The 20,401-nt window shown below is 45.7% G+C and overlaps 1 protein-coding gene across 3 annotated transcripts in view; it reads right to left on the bottom strand.

Moving 5' to 3' along the window:
- cul9 (cullin 9) overlaps positions 1–20,401 on the bottom strand; it is a 162,890-nt gene that overhangs the window by 61,420 nt on the left and 81,069 nt on the right. For all 3 annotated transcript variants that reach the window (XM_083650545.1, XM_083650546.1, XM_083650547.1), the window contains exons 23-27: positions 14,560–14,665; positions 14,332–14,427; positions 10,484–10,659; positions 7,282–7,415; positions 1,712–1,897 (exon numbers count right to left, since the gene is read on the bottom strand). In XM_083650545.1, coding sequence (XP_083506671.1) covers positions 1,712–1,897; positions 7,282–7,415; positions 10,484–10,659; positions 14,332–14,427; positions 14,560–14,665 — 698 coding nt within the window. The remainder of the gene's footprint in view (positions 1–1,711; positions 1,898–7,281; positions 7,416–10,483; positions 10,660–14,331; positions 14,428–14,559; positions 14,666–20,401) is intronic.

Below are 20,401 nucleotides of genomic sequence, written 5' to 3'. Positions count from 1 at the left end.
TGACTGGTAGTCTGAAGCAGTTTTCCCACATGCGCTTTGTACCGCAAAATGACCGGAACGTGGTCTAATGCCTTCATGTGGGAAAGTTGTTTTCCGGTATAAGCGCGACCCCGTCGTCGCGGACATTTCACCAGTTTCGAACCAGTCAGAAGAGCGGTATGCGCTATAGCGGATACAAGTGAGAAACGGGTGCAGTCATTTTCCGCGACACCGGTCCTTCTCTGGGCGAGGTGTACACACGTTGCTTAACGTTCACTTCCAGCGTGCATCATCTAATCATTCGCGCACATCAAAGCAAACTACTTCCACATTTCGCTTCGTGCATTTGCTTTCTCTACATACATACAAGCGTTGGGCAGCTTGCAAGCCTCTGCCATTCTCGCTGTGTCTGTCCTGTGTGGCTGCTGCGAAGTGCGGAGGACTGAGTGAAGGACTGGCCTCTCTCGAGCAGAGAGGGGAGGGGGGAAATCGGCTGTGTTTATTACGCTGGCTTGACGCTGCAAATGTCAAACGAGTGTGATTTATTGTGTGGCAAGTTTTGCCGACCCCCCAAATAAGCTCCCCCCTCCCCCCGCCCCCCAACATACCGGCTATTTGACGACTAGATTCCCACATGCGAGCGCTAAGGTGTGAAGGGAAATTCAGGGAAATGTCCGATATTGACTTACAGGTAATTTTCCGGTACGCATGCTAGACTACCCCTGTTTAGTCACCAAATAGACATCCCAACAGCTCCAAAACACTCACATGTAGGTACTTTTATGTACATGTTGTGACTCGTGTACCACGGTATTAAATAATAATGTAAAATTGTAATTTTCAAAGAAAACGGAACTTCTGATTTTTTCCAGAGAAGTAGTTCTATGCATTTGCTTCGAAAATTACAATGTCTCAGAATGTTGCACTATTATTTCATAGCGTGGTGAATGCACGAGATGTGCATAGGAGCATTTTGACACAGTTGGAATGTGTAATTGGTGATTTAACTAGCAGGAGACGCACGGGACTACTTTCTACTGCACAGAGAGAAGAGAAGGGCACAGTCTTACTATCGGGAAATGTCTTGTTCCTTCAAGTCATGAACACAGGAGGGAAAACAATTTAGATCAGAAGATCAGACTGAATGGATGACCAGTTGTCTTTGTTCTCAATGGCCTATCAGGGCAGTGTTTCCCCTAGAAAAAATTTCAGGCCTGGAGGGATTTCGAAACGTACCTGGACCGCAACGGTGGGGGCCCTCGCTGGCGACGCTAAACTTTTAGCTAACCTGTTCGCATCTATGTTCGCAATGGCATCCCAAGTATCAAACTATTATGGGATGCGATGCGAACAGTTGTATTATGGAATGTGCCTTTCCCAGGCAACGACACACGTTGACAGGTTTTGGAACAGCGCTGCACGCTGGCACAATACTCCTAAAAGCAAAATGCTTATTGTTTTGAATGATTTGGCATCTTCTATTAGTCAACACCTGTATTGTTGTATTGTAATAATATACCATCAAGGTTTATTGAAATTTTGGGGAGAGCAAAAAAAAAAAAAAATCTGGCCTGGCGGGGGCGTCGTTGGCCTGTAGAATGGTAGGGGAAACACTGCAGGGCTTCCGTAGATGTATTATTAATAGTTTGAAGCAGCCATCATTAGGAGTCCTGATCTATTGTAAACATCAGGTTTCTCATGGCCTGGGCAGAGGGTGTTGAGAAAGACTCACTTGACTTGACCGGGGGTTTGAGCTCCTCTGTGTCCAGCCGGCTGGTGTCCACGTGCACCAGGAGGTGTGTGAGGCGACGGACGCGGGAGTTAAAGATGGCCGCCCGGCTCTTGCAGCGGCGAGCTGACTCGGCATTGTCCAGATACTCACTGAGCAGCCAGGACAGAGGGCTTTGCCCCGAGGAGTCTGGGTAGACAGAGGGATGGATTCAGAACAGGGATATCAACTGTTAGCAAACATTAATCATCTTGACCGATTAACAATATCAGTTAAACAGTTGCCAGGCATGGACTGGCTCAGATTCCTACAAATCAGAAACTATGTTCAATCCAAGATTCAGGCCTTTGAAGCGCTCCCAAATGAACATGCTCTTTTTGATGTTTTGCTGAGCCCTCCTCACTCCAGGCACCTCATCTCTAGATGTGTGTGTCTATTTGATGACTGTACCATGGCCTCTACTGAGAGGATTAGAGAGGCATGGCAGGAAGAACTTGGTACTGAATTATCTGACATTATGGGAAAGGAGCCTGTCGGTTGTACAACTCTGCTCAGTTAATAGCAGACATCAGCTGATTCAATTTAAAGTCGCTCACCGTCTCCACTACTCTAAGCAGAAATTACACAAGATTTATCCTACTATCTCACCACTGTGTGAAAGATGTCAAGTGTCGGAGGGAACACTGTCTCATGCCTTCTGGTTCTGCCCTTCACTTACGGGATTCTGGGCCAGAATATTTGACTGGTACTCTAAGGCCTACGGGGTGGCCCTTCAGCCGGAGGCAGAACTCGCCATCTTCGGCTGCTCAGAGTCCTCTCTGAACTTTCCTACAGCTGTGCAACAATCTCTGACACTGGGGACAACTGTCAAATTCTGAAGGAATGGAAATCTCCCTCTCCACCCTCTTTCCAATTGTGGTTGACGGACATGACCTCTGTTATACGCATGGAGAGACTTAGGTTCCTGAGAACCAATGCACTTAGAAAGTTTGTGACTATCTGGGACCCGTTTTTGGTCTACCTCAACGAGGCTAGGGGTGACGGGTGACTCGCCCGGCTGGCTTCTCATAGACCCCTTGAGTGAGATCCCAGGTATATCGTTTACAAGAACATAAGCACCGTAGGTGGCTGGCGGCACCACTTTGTAATGTTGATTATATTGTTTCGTTTTGTTTTGTTTTTTCTTTCTTTCCTCTGTGTCTGAGCCTGTTTGTCTGTTTTGTCTTGTTTGTGTTCTATAAAAAAAAAAAATATGAAAAAAAAAAAAAATCAGTTAACACATTGACTGCCAGCCCTTTTTTCAATGCTGTAGGTAGCTTCTGCCAGGCCGTTTTTTGAGGATTCTGGCTCATTTTAAAAGAGCCGAGGATTCTTTTCTGCTTGGAGTTTGTGAACACAAAGTTCACAAAAGTACTAATAGAATGTGTGCTTTCTCTGTCTAAAAGAGTTAGTTTGTAGAGTTAGTAGTTATGTAGATATTAGCCATTGAGTACAGCATGGTTTCAGCTGTCTGAGAGTGGAACCTGAGATAATCGCAGTTTTGTGAAATTCAATCAAACAGGCAGAACAGTCACTTTAACCATTTATTTTTGGCATCAGTGAGAGATCAGACATCCAAACAATATAGTTCCGAACGCCCTCTCCTTCAACTCCTCCCTCCGTGGGCGTGTCTAGTGGCTTTCAGCCTGCGTTTGTCACAAGCGAGTGCTCGCTGCAGCCTCGCTCCCTGGCAGCGAGTTTGAGCAGCCTCCCTCCCTGGCAGTGAGTGTATGAGAATGAGGCTCGTTCGTTTCTGGGTTTTCGGAATGCGTGCGATTCTGGCCTTTCTGCGGGCGTTTCAAAGTGTGTTTTACCAATAATATATTATGCAAATTTGCAATCCCCCGTGTGCTGCTGCTGGCGCGGCCCGAGAGCGGCGAGTCTGGTGACTGATGACTGTAAAATCGGCAAGCCATTTCCTTGTGAATGGAGGAAGCACGCGCCTGAGGCGGCTGCTTTTGGTTGACTTTCTCTCTGTCGGGAGGGCACCGTCGCCACCTAGCTGGTCGGTAAAATAGATTATACACATTCTCTTCCTCCAATTCTGCTATAGGAGACGTAAAAGGGGTTGATCGATGTCCCACCGTCAAAAAAAAAAATGTTTATGTAAGCCGAGATATCTCGTCCTTGGCACTTAACGGTTGGATCATGTAAGCCGAGATATCTCGTCCATGGCACTCAACGTGTTAAACAATAAAAAAAATTAAAAATAAAATGTTTCACAGAGGAGCTTTTGAGGAACTGCTGACGTTCCAGCCCCAAAATGAAACAAGTGACTCCCAAAACCCGCCTTGAGTCGACACGACGAGCAGTGTCTGCTACCTAGTGAAATGTCTAGTGTCGCTGACTACATCACAATGTGTCGCGCAAGTCTGATTGGCTATATAGACGGCAGGCGCTTGATTTCCTTGTTTTGGTTTTCACTGATTGAAATGAACGTGTCCCGCTATTTTTATCAGCCTGTCCTTGATGTATGACTTCGTGAAAATCACATTGTGCATTTCCCAGAGAGAGAGGAGGTGAGTTGTGTGTCGTTTATATGCGGATGCAGCCAAGTAGCCTACGTTACATCTTGCCTCCGAGATGGTTTCACTGTGCATTCCATTCCCTCTCTTGCCTTGGCTGTCTGCAGCACGGGTGTCACGTGACCGTTGAACAAGGCGAACATTCACTGACTGAAGTATAAATGCAACACCATGAGCGACACTTTCTTTTTCGTCTGCGACCATGTGCTGAGCGACACTTTCTAATAAGTATAAATTAAGCTTAACGCTGCAGGCCGCCATCCGCCGATGCCGCGGCCAGTGTGACCGGTCTAATCTGTTAACAAGGAAATGTTACAGGGTGAACATAAAAGTTTGTCAGAGAAAAGTTGACATTTTCTGGGAAAGGGAAGGTCGGATCGCGATGCTTACAAAAGGACTCAGTGTTTCCCACAGGTTTTTGAGTATTTGTGGTGGGGGACCGCAGACCCCCTAGGGGGGTGCGGGGGCATGCCCCCCTGTGATGCGCTCCCCCCCTATTGTATGTGTCTCACTCCTAACATTGTTCTCTCTGCTCCACTTAGTTGTTCTGCCCTGGTTGCTAAGGCCTGGTTGCTATGCTGATCCCACTCTGCTGCTCATGCCTGGCTCAGCTGATCCTCCTCTCCATTCCAGTGGCATTGCTTATGCCTGGACTCAGCTGATCCTCATCTGCTAATCATAGAGCTCATTCATAAATAGTGGCAGCTTCAGTCATTCTCTCTCTCTCTCTCTCTCTCAGCTCAACACCTCAACATGCTGGTGGCAGCAGCATGTGCCTGGTTTGTTTTGATACTTTGATTTACTTTCTTTGATTTATCCTTTCTTTACTTTGGGAAAGGTGGGTATGGTAGTTACGTTTTCGTGGCTTTGTTTATACAGTCTAGTTGGTTATGTTTTGTAGTTTAGGGTGGTGCCTGGTCCGCCGGCCGTGTGTCGGCCAGTGTGTGCCCGCTCTTTTGCTTTGTTTGGCTGTCCCACCTGACCCCTTTGTTATTTTGGTTTTGTTATAGAGCTAAAATTTTGAGTTGAAGAAAAATAAAGACTCTCTTTTTTGAAAACTTGTTCTTTGATTCCTTCTTTATATGTTATTGGTCTCCAAGCGAGCCTTTTCAAAGGTGGCCGTAACACCCCCCGAGAGATTTTTTTTAAACATTTTAAAGTAAAATGCATGAATGTGGTGTACTTTGAGAAAGCTTAAGAGCAAAATTAAAAGGCTAGATCTATGAAGAACATGTCATCATTACTGTGCTGTGGGTTTACAATGACAAATTAAATTTCTCCCTATAGGTCAGGGATACTCAACTTGCTTTGCCACTTTCGTGAAATGATAGAAGGCGAGGGGCCAGTTAATAAACAAACAATATACATTTTTCTGTAGCGGATTGTAGGTTTTTGGGGTGTCAGCCGGAGTTTAGGCTGACAGTGTTGTGCACACCGGATAGTTAGTTAGGTTAAGTTAGTTAGGTTAAGTACTAGGGGTGTCACAATATATCGTCCCACGAAATTTCGCGATAGTAAAACGTCACGATATGTATCGTTGAGATGAAATCTCATATCGCAAAAAAAAAAAAAAAAAAAAAAAAAAAAAAAAAAATTTTTTTTCCCCCTTCAAAAAATAGACTAAGAAACGTCTTTGTTTGTTGAAGTTCAATGTGTGGAAAGTAGTTCAGTTGAACAAGTCTCTGAAGAGACACATGAGAAGTTATACAGGAGAGAAACCATTCAATTGAGTTTCTGGCAAAACTGTTTACTTGACAGGAAAAACTGAAGATGCATAAAAAATAGATTAAGAAAAGTCTTGTTGTTTGAGTTTGAAGAAAAACTGAAGATGCATAATGAGAATTTATACTGCTGAGAAACCTTTTAGTTCAAAGTAAATCTAAGTGACGGTGTAACTCATTCTATTTCAAGATAAGCCTTATCTCCAATCTCATGTTTTTTCTAGTTGTTATTGTAATAACAATTTCCCACAACAGCATGTTTTGTATTTGTGCATTTCAAATAAAATACTACTTTTCCAGTCATATATTGTCATTATTCAAGTTTAAAAAAATATTGTTAAAATCGTATTGTATCGTATCGTTATCGTGAACCCAGTATCGTGATACGTATCGTATCGTGAACTGAGTGTATCGTGACACCCCTATTAAGTACATACATAAGTGCCTGGGTAGCGAGCAGATGACGGTATTTGACAATTTAGCAGCTAAATCATAGATTATTGAAAGATATTCCATATTCCATACTGAAATGCTATAACAGAAGTATTGGCCAGAATGACATGAACATTTATTGGACACTTATTCAGCGGATATCTTGCATGTTGCGTTCAGGTGCACTGTACCATCACGATGGCCGATGGCATTGTCGTTGGCCGGGGGGGGAAGGGGTTACAAGTTCAATAGGGTATGTAGCACGCACCCAGCATGCGTCCAGGGGCTGGTGTTGAAACCGAAAGTAAGTCTAGCGCGCACCCAGTAGAGAGTGGGAAGGGGAGGAGGGGCTGGTGTGGAAAGTTCTGGAAACAGAAAGTTAGACTGACCGAGGCTTTGTAATTGCCTGTGTTGGAAACTTGCCCTTTAATCATCTTCCATAATGGCGGAGGAGACGAACCTCGTCACAAAAAAAGCAGATTTTTTTTCCAACTGCACTCACCCGTGCGTCGCGGGTGAGTGCAATTGGTCTTTTTATTATTAAATCTGTAAATTGTTAATTTGAATAGTTAATTAATCACGATGGTCCAATGTAGAAGGCTCAGAGGTCGATGGGTGTCGGAAATATCACGATGGTCGATGCCATCGTCCATCGCACCAACCCTATCAGAGCTGTAGCAGTACATTACTGAGTGATGCTGTGGACGATGGGGGTGATCAGAGTTGTAACAGTACCTGTTTGAGTGATGCTGTGGACTCAAGAGTTGTAACAGTACCTGTTTGAGTGATGCTGTGGACTCAGAGTTGTAACAGTACCTGTTTGAGTGATGCTGTGGACTCAGAGTTGTAACAGTACCTGTTTGAGTGATGCTGTGGACGATGGGGGTGATCAGAGCCTCCCAGCAGGTGCGGCCCAGGGCCTCGGCTGCCTCGGCATCAGGGAGGAAACGATCCGCAAACATCTGCTCGTGTCTCAGAGCGCTGTTCAGCCTGCACACGCACACAAACACTAGTATTGAGTCTATATAATATAACAACATTAGAAGGCTTATTGGCGGCCGTTTAGACCGGTGGTCCCGCCCACTCACTACCACTCAGAGTGCTCCCCCATTGGCTGAAACGCTCTGTCACTCAATCATCCGCTAATCTGATTGGCCGCAATGGATTATGGGATGAGTAGTAACTTCCCTCTTAAAATAATAATGTACACACTCTTGTTACCCAAGTAGGGCTGGGTGAGATGGACCAAAAATCATTATCTCAATATTTTTAGGCTGAATGGTGATATGTATCTCTGTATTTTCTACAAGTGGACTAAATGTTCAGTTGTAACTTGGTGCTTTCACTAAATATTGACACAATGAGATTTTTGAAAAACAAACATCAGTAATGTGGATATAATGACTAAGTAGGTAAAGGCAAATAATAGAACAGCTAGAACAGTCTGGTAAGTTCAGAAACCTGTTGACCCCTGGTGACCCCTGTTTCAATCCACGGGGTCAGTGTTGACATAGTGGATGATTACAAGTACCTTGGAGTGTACATTGACAACAAACTGGACTGGGCTAAGAACTCTGATGCACTCTACAAAAAGGGGCAAAGCCGTCTCTACTTTCTGAGAAGACTGAGGTCCTTCAACGTCTGCCGGACCATGCTGAGGATGTTCTATGAGTCGGTAGTGGCTAGTGCCTTCCTCTATGCTATTGTGTGCTGGGGCAGTAGGCTGAAGGCGGCGGATGCCAACAGACTTAACAAACTGATCCGTAAGGCCAGGGACATTGTGGGGCTGGACCTGGGCTCTCTGACTGCGGTGTCAGAGAAGAGAACGTTATCCAGGCTACGCTCCATCATGAGCAATAACTCGCACCCACTCCATGGCGTGCTGGTCAAACACAGGAGTACATTCAGTGAGAGACTGATTCCACCTAGATGCAGCACGGAGAGGCACAAGAAATCATTCCTGCCTGTGGCCATTGGCCTATTTAATGCCTCTCTTAAAAGAGCACCTCGGAGACGCTCAGTCTCCCTGAGATTGAGCCAGCCGATAGGCTAACTAGAAAAGTGTCTGGCTGAGCCACGTGTAAAGTATAGGGCAAGCCGAATAATAATACATGTTTCAGTGTGCAATAATTTAGATAGGTTACTATTTAGATAGGTTTAGTAGGTTGTACTACTTTGCTCCTATCGCAGTAATACTGGTTAACGTTTATACTGTTTATACTGTTTACTCCATGCTATGTTGTGTTGTTGTTTCTTCTATTCTGCTTATTTTACTATTGCACTACTACTGTGTATTTATTTTAGGATATGTGTGTTTTGTGAACGAGCAGCTGTGATTTGTCCCAATTTCCCCCCGGGGATTATTAAAGTCTTTCTGATTCTGATTCTGATTCTGATTCTGAAATGACATTTGTTACAAAGGCTTTGCGTCAATGCCAATTCGCTGGCCGTTTCTGGATCTATCGAGAGTGATGACATCATCACCGCGCCGATGGCATCACAATGCGATCTATGACATCATGTGACATGTGATGTTCGCGTCCGATGTCATAGCCAAGCATGACATCATCACCGGTGCCATCACAATGGAAACCACGCCATCACAATTGGATCTATGACATCACCGACAGTGTGACATCATCAAGCAAGGATGAGAGATGTGAGTTATGACATCACCAGTGATGTCATACTCCCAATGCCAGCGAGGCTATAGAAATGCCACCTGTACACAGGGCTTCCGCTGTATGCCTGGCGGCCATGTTTAGAAAGTAGTTCTGGACTTCTGGGCTATCTATTTACCTTAAAAAAAAAAAGGCATTTCTCTGCATTTTGGATTAATATTTCATCTTATCGTGAGTACCCGAGTCACAACATGTACATAAAGCTTTTTGGCGCTGTTAGAAATGTGTGTTTTTGGTGACTTTGAATGGCTGTCCCGTTTCATTGAATACTAACTAACTGGACGACTGTAGCTCTCTGTATACTGTACGGAGAGTGACGGTAAAGGTATTGTGTATCTTAGTTATGTATGGGCGATATGGAAAATGAAACTCCTCAAAAGTTGGCATATCCCTTTAAAACCCTTTATAAGGATTTTTCAAAACGTGATGGAGAAAATAAATGGTAAAATACTCTTCCGGAACATGTGTCACATGGGAGGATCACGCTATTCCAACCAGTTCCCTTCTCTCTGAACAGGCGCCGCGACCGACCAGAGGAGGCGCTAGTGCAGCAACCAGGACAAACCGGCTTCCTTCTCGCAGACACAAGCCAATTGTGGCTGTATGGATGCCCGACCGAGCCGGAGGTAACACAAGGATGCGAACCTGTGCCCCTCGCGTTGGTAGGCAGGGACTTTACCGCAACACTACCGAGACGCCCCTACATATGTTTCATGTTATTTGTCTAATTTATGTGCACAACATTTCATTTCAGCTCAGTGTTAGGATCTCTACTGGGTCTTGGTGTCACACTAGTTTTATCTCCTCTCTATGATCTGCTCTGATCACCTGGAAATAGCCTTCAAAATGACTTGAAGCTGAGTGACTTGATCTCTCTGGCTCTTTTCAAAGCACATAAGTACAATGGTGAATGACTCTTTTGGTACTTAGCTTTGTCACTAGGTAATATATCTTTTTTAATAATGTTGTATGGACTCGTGTCTGTTATTTGTATTTTTTACTGCACACAGAGTACAAAATCTTCTGTAATATTGGCACTTTTTGACACTTGTCTGTCCGTTGGTCAGCTATTTTAATTATTTCAGCATTTTATTATTTTTATTTCTCTATGTTCCTGTTGTTTTACTGTTGTCCCGTTTGTAACTTTATGTGCTGCTGTCTTGGTCAGGTCTCCCTTGTAAAGAGATCCTTGATCAACCTGGCTAAACATGAAGGTAGCAACCTACATAGCCTGACACACATCCATAAGTTCTGTTAACCATCTCTGCGTTTAAATCAGATCAACGTTTGATTGGTGTGCCATGAGCTATTGGTAGTTGTTGGATAATATTTGATTGGTGAGCCATGAGCTTATGAGCAGCAGCAGTAGAGTCTTACTTGTTGAAGAGCTGCAGCAGCTGCGTCTTGTCCTCCATCACTTCCTGGCACCAGGTGTGGGCCTTGGTGCTGTAGAACAGGTAGGTCCGGCAGCACAGCTGCTCCTTGAACACGGGCCAGAACGTGGGCTTGGGACCCAGGACCTCAAACCCATGCACCCGTGTGTCGATCCCACCCTGTCGTCACAACAAAGCAGGGATTATTTAAGTCTACTTTTCCAGAGTTCTTTAACGCGGCTTTCATACAGGTAGCGGCAATGCACATATTTTGTGCAAGGTAGAACGCACTCTTCTCCCAGTAGCTCACAAAGTTAGCATAGCTAGCTAGCTGCCACCATAGCCATTCCCAACCTGCGGGGCGTGGTCCACTGGCGGGCCATGGAGGTATTGCAAGTGGGCCGCCAAATCAAATTGAAAAACCTTACGATCTTAGTAGAAAAAATATATTATGTATGAGAATGCATTTATCCATTGTTGAATTATACCGTTATTTAATTATTTGTAATAAATTCTTTGTTAATTAGCCTATTGCAGACACTCACTTTTAGTTTCTGATTTCTGTGTGGAGCTGATGGAAAGTTCCTTTTATAGTTAACACATTATTTGGCCTCCATACTGTTTACGGCCAGATGTGGGCCGTCAAAAATCTTTAGATTTTCAAGTGGGCCCAGAGTCGGTAAAGGTTGGGAACCGCTGTGCTAACAGACAGGCAGGGGCAGAGCCTAGCAACACAATGCTAGCTCCTGTAAGTTCCGGAATGGCATTGGACAAGCCGCAAAGACGTCAGCATACGTTGAGGTCAAAGTTCGATATAGTTTAACCTTTACCGCGGAGCATGTCGAAAAATCAAGGTGGTGCTAGCAGAGCTCGAAATTAACACCCGCCAAGCGTTATTGGCGACTAGATTTTACATTTGTGGCGTCTGTCCGCCACGTGGCGGGTGACAAAATAGTCATGTAAAATAATGAAAACTGTGCATCGAAATTAAGTGAAGCAAATACATTAGATAACTCAATTCCAATATCATATTTCAAAATAAAATAAAACAAAAAATGACCGGAAGTCGCATTGTTGCTAGTGGACGCGGCTAGGTGAACATGGCCCGTGTCTATCACTTTATTCACAAGCGACAGGGATAGGACAAGCTACAAAACATCATCCACGATCATCTAAAGTGTGGGAGTATTTTAGCCCAAGACCCAACAATGTGCTGCTTTGTAACATTAAACAGTTGGAAGCTGGCAGCTTGTTTCCCGAGCGGGCTCAAGGCTTGCCTTTGAATGTGGTGCACACTATACAGAGCGCTAGAGCTACCTCTACTCACTCTCAGTACGCATATAAGTGGCGGGCCATCGCGCGCTGGAGTGGGATTTAGATCCAGTGTATTGTGGCGTTCAGCCCAATCCGTTTCCTTCAGAGCCTGTATGATGCGGGCCTGTCCCCTCAGTCTCTGAAGGTCTACGTGGCTGCCATCTCCGCCTGCCACATGGAAATTGATGGCAGATCGGTGGGGAGCCTCTTCCTGATCTCTCGGTTCATGAGGAGTGTTCGCAGGTTACGCCCGCGGATGCGAAGCGTTTTTCCAAAATAGGACTTGATCGCGGTGTTGGAGGGACTCTCTGGTCCTCCCTTCAAGCCCGATGACAACATTGATTTGAAACACCTATCGCTGAAGACGGCACTGCTCTCAGCCCTGTCTTCAGGTAAGAGGGTTGGCGATTTGATTGCCCTGTCGGTGCAAAAGTCCTGTAGGCGGAGGGTCACGCTTCGGCGTAACCCTGCTTACCAGCATAAGAATATCAGTTTCAGGCCTGGTAGCTTTTTGCCCTCCTCCCTCTGACTCGACGGAGGAGCAGCGGTTGCAGACGCTGTGCCCTGTGCGGGTGCTCCTAGCCTATGTGGACAGGACGCGGGTGCTGCACACTTCAAACCAGCTCTTGGTTTGCTTTGGGTCCCAGGCCCTGGGTAGGGCCCTGTCCAAAGAGTGCTTGTCGCACAGGATAGTGGAGGCCATTGCCTTGGCCTACTCTGCCATGGGATAGGTTCCCCCAGAGGGTATTAAGGCCCACTCCACGCGAGGTGTCGCGGCATCATGGGCGTTGTTGCGCGGTGTGTCGGTGGAGGACATGTGTGCTTCGGCTTCATGGTCCACTCACCACACCTTTGTGAGGTATTATAGTCTGGATGTGACCAGCACGCCGTCTTGTCAGCCTCCAAGAGTTAGTGCCTTACGGTCACTCGTGCTGCCCCGGGGTGCCATGAGCTCCGGCCATGGGTCCCGTGTTGCCATTTGTTGGTCTCAAGGTCGCATTGGGTGCTTCCTTGCAGCAAGGATGGTTGTACGTCAACATATGTGAGAATCCGAGTTCTAAACAAAGTAAAATGTTAGGGTTGTCCTACAACCCAGGTTTTACGAGTGAGAATGAGTACACAACCTGCCTAAGACCGTCCCTGGGTTATAACCCACCGCCATGCAAATGTTCAGCCCAATCTGACCGGGGGTGTGGGCGTAAGGTGGTTTCCAGGATTTCCCAGGACCTTCTAGGTGGTTCCAGGACTTGATGACCTGCCCATGACCTTCACCGGATCATAACCCAACGCCATGCAAATTTTCAGCCCAATCCCACTTGGGGTGTGGGCGTGAGGTGTTTTCCAGGACTTGATGGTGTGCCCATGACCTTCCCCAGATCATAACCCCTCAAACATGCTAAATTTCAGCCCAATCCATCCTGGGGTATGGGCGTAAGGTGGTTTCCAGGATTTTCCAGGTGGTTCCAGGACTTGATGGCATGCCCATGACCTTCCCTAGATCATTAGATTCAAGATTCAAGATTTTTATTGTCACTCCATAGTACAAGTATCACGTGTGAAATTCTTGTGCTGTAGACTCCGTTACAACATAGTGCAAAATAACAGGGCATATAGGTGCAGGAAAACAAGAGAATCAACAAGCAATAACAGTAAAGCAATAAAAACAAGCCAGAAACAGTGACATTCACTGCACATACAGTAGGTGCAAATAGCATAGACAAACTTAAACATAATTAAACATTCTGTTTGCACAGGTGCAACTAACAGACATAATTAAACATACGTAATGGTAGCAGCTGCAGTACAGCTACTACATGATTGTTTATTTGTGTTAACATACACAAATAAACAGGAGTCTCGTGGCCTGCGGGAAGAAACTGTCCCTCAAGCTATTTGTTCGTGCAAAATTTCAGGCCAATCCGAACTGGGTTGTGGGAGTGAGGTGTTTTCCAGGTTGTTAGCAGGATTTTCCAGGAGGTTCCAGGACTTTCCAACCTGCCCATGATCATAACCCACCTCCATGCAAATTTTCAGCCCTGCGGTGTGGGCGTGCATAGAAGACAGACATACAGACAGACACACACAGACAACTTCAACTTTATCATGTAGAAGACATCACAGTATGATACAACACTGTGGAGAATACCAATAATTTACAGTAAGCAGTGAAATAAGGGTCGGCAGCAGGGCACACTGTGCAAAAGTGCAAAAAAATTAAAATCAAATCAAATAAATAAGGGAGGAATGTTGTAAATTTTCGAAACGCGATATTCCGGAAATATTGTTATACTCAGGAAATATCGTGATATTCGGGGAATATCGTGATATTCGGGGAATATCGTGATATTCGGGGAATATCGTGCTATTCGGGGAATATCGTGATATTCGGGGAATATCGTGATATTCAATATTCGCCTAGCTGGTGCGCGCCACCATCATCCACAATGCCGCGGAAAGTATGGAAAACCCAGTAAGGAAGAGGTGCTGAACCTTGTGTGAAGATTAAAGCCCTGCACATGAAATAAGTGGTGGTCTGACCTGCTGACATCTCTTCACCCTGATCTGGATGATGGGCCAGAACCGGGTCATGTTCTCCAACAGAACCACCCGGCTGGAGGCAGGAGACACGTTCACCTGGAGACACACAGACAGGGTCACCACCATCACACAGAGGGTCACCACGTCACACAGAGAGGGGTCACCACAGTCTACTACTGTACTGTAACTAAGCTACTGCCCAACACTGACTGCAGATGCTGGCCTCACCGTGTTGAGCTCGGTGTCGACGCTTGTGGGGTCGTCTCCTCCCAGCACCAGCACCCGAGCTGGCATGTAGCTGGAGTCCTCACCTGCCACAAGCACCGCCAGCTGTCTGCACACACAGAGAGCAGTGGGGTTAACCAGGGTTTACGTTATCTGGTCATTTACAGTCTTTTACAGGTAAAATCAGTTCAAGTCTGGCATTTCAGGGTTCCAGACCAACTTTTCCACTGGTAGCACAAAACTAACATAAGCTGTTTCTAAACATGCAGTGAACTCCTGCTCATAACCAGACCTTACTCGAATGGGCTGCATGTTTAGCACCAATTCTCAATTGTGGGCGCACTCCCATGAGAGCGGATCATATCAACCCCAGCCCCTGGTCCAAGATCCACATCACTGGCAGAGCGGCTCTAGTTTAGCAGCTCAGCTCCGGTGCCGTGGAGGGGTCAGGTGGGTGGTTAAATGGCACATACAAACCATTACAACCATGTCCCCGTGCTATTTAATCATTTCATGAACGGACCTAGTTACGTGGCTGGATTATTTGGAAGACAGCCAAATTGGTGAGTAAACAAGTAGCCTAAAAGTTGGATAGTTTCTTTTCCTTCATCTGCCACTTTGAAAATGTCACAAGGACATGATACTGCGCATTAGGCTATTGGGTGATAAGTGCCCGTTATTAACGTTCATGTATATTAATAAATCGTTCACGCATTTCAATGAATTAAATGAGCAAACTCAGGAAACAGCGCTTAGTAGGCTATTCGGTTTGATCATCATATAGCCTAACTTTTGTGGGGGGAAATACATTGAAAACTAGTCAGATATGACTTGAATGCCACTTGTAAGATCATCCACTGTTAAACGTTAGTGCAACCACTATTTTGAGGCTTTTGGGCGATGTAACAAGGCAAGCGCAAGGCAGCAGCCATATTGGCAGGTGGTCAAAAAAGTAAATTCCAAGCCCTGCAGGGAGAGCAGGTAGTGACATAGGAGTGAGTGAGAAAAGGATCAAATATTGGTGGTTAAGACTGAATAATGACCGTCCACATGTCCTCGAGTGCCCACCGCCCGGGTGGGGTCGTCAAAAGGGCCTTTCTGTGTGGAGTTTGCATGTTCTCCCCGTGCCCGCTGGGGGTTTCCTTCATATAGGAACCCCACACATCCTGGTTGCTGAAGTGGTGCCTCCTCTGGTCGTTACGGGCGCCTGTTCGGAGGGAGGGGAACTCGTTGGAATAGCGTGATACTCCCACGTGCTATGTGCTACCGGTGAAGCTTCCCCTGTCAGGTGAAAAGAAGCGGCTGGCAACTGCCCATGTCTCGGAGGAAGCCAGTTTCGGCTCTCCCCAGATCGTCAGAGGGTGGAGCAGCAACCAGGATAAATACATTTAAATTAGCACTAATGGGGGATAAATCTGGGATAGAAAATCTGGAAAAAATATATAAAAGAAGAAGACTGAATAATGACATCACAATTGTTAATTTGAAATGAGTTATTCCTCTAAACCTGGCTTCAAATGCCCCAAATTTTTCCCACCGGCGTCGTTCGGCCCTCTGGTAGCGAGGACATTTTTTTGTGACCGTCTCCATCATCAACGTTGCCCATCCCTGCCCTAGCGTATTCACAGATCCGGGTCAAAGGACCGTCGCGGGGGACTTCCGGTGTAGAGGCTGAGACGAATGGCCGCATAAAACAATCACTCCCGGTCGGTCGGATTTTTTCCCCTAAACTGAGAAGAAACACTCACTAAACTTATTCCAATTAATGTTGTAAGGGGTCAAATAACAAAACGGGCAAGAAAAATAAAAAGCTGAGGGCGAGGAGCGGCGAGAAAGAAGTGAAAGACGGAGACACGATGGCGGACGGCGAGAAACAGAAAGATGGCGATGGCGGACATGTGGCTGGAGACGCTATCGATATAATCCGGGCAGATATAAAGGAATTGACCAAGGAGATGAAGACTGACCTGGGCAACCTCAGAGACAGTATCCGAGAAGATCTCAAAAAGGAAATATCCGAAATAAGAGAGGAATTTCAATTGAAAATAACCAGTGTGAGTACCGATCTCCAGGCCACGAACAACAAAGTGAAAGAAGCGGAGGGCCGCATAGCCGAAAATGAAGAGTGGTCTGCCGACTTCAGAGAGGCGCTGAGTCAGTCACTACAAGCCCAGGAAAGCATACAGGCGAAGCTAACAGACCTCGAAGCACGGTCAAGGCGTAACAACCTGCGAATTTACTGCATTCCAGAGGGAGCCGAGGACAACAACACCCAACAATTTATTGACAACTTTATCAAGAAAGAGTTGGTCCCACTCGCTGAAATTGATCTCCGTATACAACGATGCCACAGGGCGCTCGGCCCCACACCACCCAAGGAGGCTCAACCCAGGTCGGTGATAGTCTGTTTCCAAGAGTTTAAGACCAAAGAGCTGGTGCTGCACTCCGCATGGAAGAAGAAGGAGGTTTATCATGCCGGCAGGAGAATCTACTTCGACCATGATTATCCCGCAGAGACGCTGGCAAAGAGGAAGGCGTATGCACAGATTAGGAGGGCTCTCCGCGAAAAGGGAATACGTTTCCAAACACCACCGCCAGCCAAACTACGAGTCTTCTTCGACAGCGGGACGAAAACCTACGGATCAGCAGAGGAGGCGGCAGACGACCTAACGAAGAGGGGCGTCATGATCGGCGGGGAGATGCACGAGAGATAGTCTAGCAGAATGGGCCCTCAAATTTTGAGATACCCCTACCCGAGGTAGAACAAATGACAACAATGATTTTTCTCATCTTTAGGGTCTCCCATTAATGAAATTGATTGTTGTCAAAAAAAAAATTGGGGGAAAAGATGTTTTTTTGGCTGTTCTTTAGAACTACCCCAATCCCTGAAAAAGAGCCAAATTAGGCCAGTCCGAATAGGGGAAAGGTGACAAAAAAGCCAATAACTTGAGAATGCTCACTCTTTTCCTCATCAGATTTGCTGAGGTATGAACCAGGTGGCTGCCCTACATCACCAAATAGTCAAAAAATGATTTACCTAAAAAGATAATGACTTATAGTCCTGTAAATATAGCTTTAGTTTAGGCGGAAATTGTACTTTGTGGTGATAGGAACATAGGACTCCATCACTTTTCTCTCATTTATCAGAAAAACTGAAATCCCTGAAGAATATACCATTGCTGAATTGTCTAGGGTGCTATTGAACACTGACCAGTAGTTGTATGGAGATATCTGGTACAGTTCTATTGCAAATGAGATTTCTTTAGACATAGGCCTACTACCTCTTCACTGAAACAGTCAAATTATTGTATGTTATTCTGAATGGGGAATAAGTGGCATAAAAGCCTATAACTTGGGAATGCTCACTCTTTTCCTCATCAGATTTGCTGAGGTATGAACCAGGTGGCTGCCCTACATCACCAAATAGTCAAAAAATGATTTACCTAAAAAGATAATGAATTATAGTCCTGTAAACATAATAATAATACATTTTATTTGGTGACACCTTTCAAAACACCCAAGGTCATTGTACAGTGCATAAAAGAGACATGACATTCTAAAATATCATACATAAAAACAAGCATTGCAAACACCAGCATCATTAAAATACGACGAGCGTAGATATAAGAAAAGACAGGAGATACACACGGCAGGCGAATAACAGATTGAGTACTGTATATGATTAAAGGTAGTAGGCCAATTTGAACAGGTGGGTTTTGAGGTGGGATTTGAATGTGGTGATGGAGTCAGACTGTTGGATGTGTGATGGCAACGAGTTCCAGAGTCTGGGTGCAGAGCAGCTGAAGGCCCTAGCACCCATGGTACTGAGGCGAGGGAGGCGGGACAGTCAGGAGGCCAGCTGAGGAAGAGCGTAGGGAGCGGGAAGGGGTGTCTTCCTGGAGGAGGTCAGAGAGATGGGTGGGTGCTAGGTTGTGTAGGGCTTTGTAAGTGAGCAGAAGGTTTTTGAAGTCAATCCGGTAGTGAATGGGAAGCCAGTGGAGTTGAATGAGGACAGGGGTGAGGTGGTCAGATGATTTAGTGTGGGTGATGATCCAGGCATTTGGAGTCTGTTGAGCAATTTGGTGGGTAGGCCAGAGAGAAGAGAGCTGCAGTAATTAATCTGGGATGTAACGTGGATCAGGATGAGGACTTTGGTGCTGTGTTGGGACAGGGATGGGCGGAGTCTGGAGATGTTGCGGATGTGGAAGAAAGCAGACCGGGTGATGTTTTTATGTGGGGTGCAAAGGAGAGGGTGCTGTTCAGAATGACGCAGAGGCTCTTGACTTGGGTGGAGAAGGGAACAGGGAAGCTGTCAATGATGATGTTTGGGGCAGTGGTGTTTTGAGCTTTGGAGAGGATGTTTTTGGAGCCGATGAGGAGGGCCTCGGTTTTACTGGCATTTAACTTCAGGAAGTTACTGCTCATCCAGCTCCTGATGTCCTGGAGGCAGGCGGTGAGGGAGGTGGGAGGAAGAGCGGTGGTGGGTTTGGTGGAGATATAGACCTGGGTATCATCGGCGTAGCAGTGAAACTGGACACCATAGTGTTGGAGGATTTTACCCAGGGGGAGGAGGTAGGTGATGAATAGGAGTGGACCCAATACTGACCCCTGGGTCAAATGGCAGAACCCGGACGAGTGGTTCCCTAGTTGGACAAACTGTTGTCTGTCGGGAGGTAGGATGCAAACCAGGAAAGTGCAACACCAGTGATTCCAATGTTCGCCAGGTGCTCCACAAGTAGTGGGTGGGAGATGGTATCGAAAGCAGTGGAGAGGTAAAGGAGGATGAGGATGGTGAGGAGATCAGAGTCAGCTGCACGGAGGAAGTCATTATTTATTTTTAACAGGGCTGTTTCAGTGCTGTGATTAGGGCGGAAATCATATTGAAATGGTTCGTGGAGGTTGTTTGAGTCGAGGTGGGACTGGAGTTGGGCGACAACCACCCTCTCAAGAGTTTTGGAGATGAAGGGGATGTTGGAGTTGGGACGGTATAGTGTTTGAGGTCAGATGGGTACTGTGGCCTATAAGTTAAGAATGCTCACTCTGATGATCATCATATTTGGAGAGGGAAATACCAGGTGGCTGAACTACATCACCAAATAGTCAGAATGTGGGGAACCCAATAAAATAAAGTTGACCTAAATTACAAGCCTCTAAAACATAGAAATACAAGGTGTAAATATTGGAAGTTTTATTGAAACTGGAACATTCATCCAAACTATAAATCAGTAGTATCTCCTGTCTTGACATGATGGAATAATACAAGTATAATAGTAATCATAATACATTTGTTTTATGGTAGCCCCAAATCTCAGTGCTTCATTTCATTTCATGAACAAAAACAGGAGAACAGACTAGAAAACAAAATACTGCTCATTTGACCTGGCATATGGACACTTGTTTCACAGCCGAAGTCCAAATATCCAAATATGAAATACAGTATCAGCCCTTTGTTGAACGTATTATGACCGTACCAGATTATTGTGCCAGTGTTTGGGAGTCTGGGGCACATTCACAAGCTTATACTCCATGGACTGCAATTGTAAGGCTTGCAAAAGACTGATGCAAACAAACTGTCTAAATATTGCTCAGTCTGTAGGCAGCCTGTCTATCTGGAGACGATCATGTTTAATATATCCTTAGTATCATTGTCCATTTGTCATTTGCGCGTACATAAGATGTGTTTCAGTGAGAGGTCAAGTATATAGATACTAGAATGTCAAATGTCAGGTTCCTCAGATGTTTGGGGACACATTTTGACATTCTGCACAGCAGGTGCAGAACTCCGTACAGGGGAGGCCAACAGAGAGGCACTGGCACTTTCCACTCTTTTAACAGTTTGGATCTT

Source organism: Poromitra crassiceps (assembly GCF_964638095.1).
Source record: "Poromitra crassiceps genome assembly, chromosome: 14".
Lineage (NCBI taxonomy): Eukaryota > Metazoa > Chordata > Actinopteri > Beryciformes > Melamphaidae > Poromitra > Poromitra crassiceps.
Note: the sequence above shows the minus strand (reverse complement) of the source record. Positions and strands in the feature narration are given on the sequence as shown.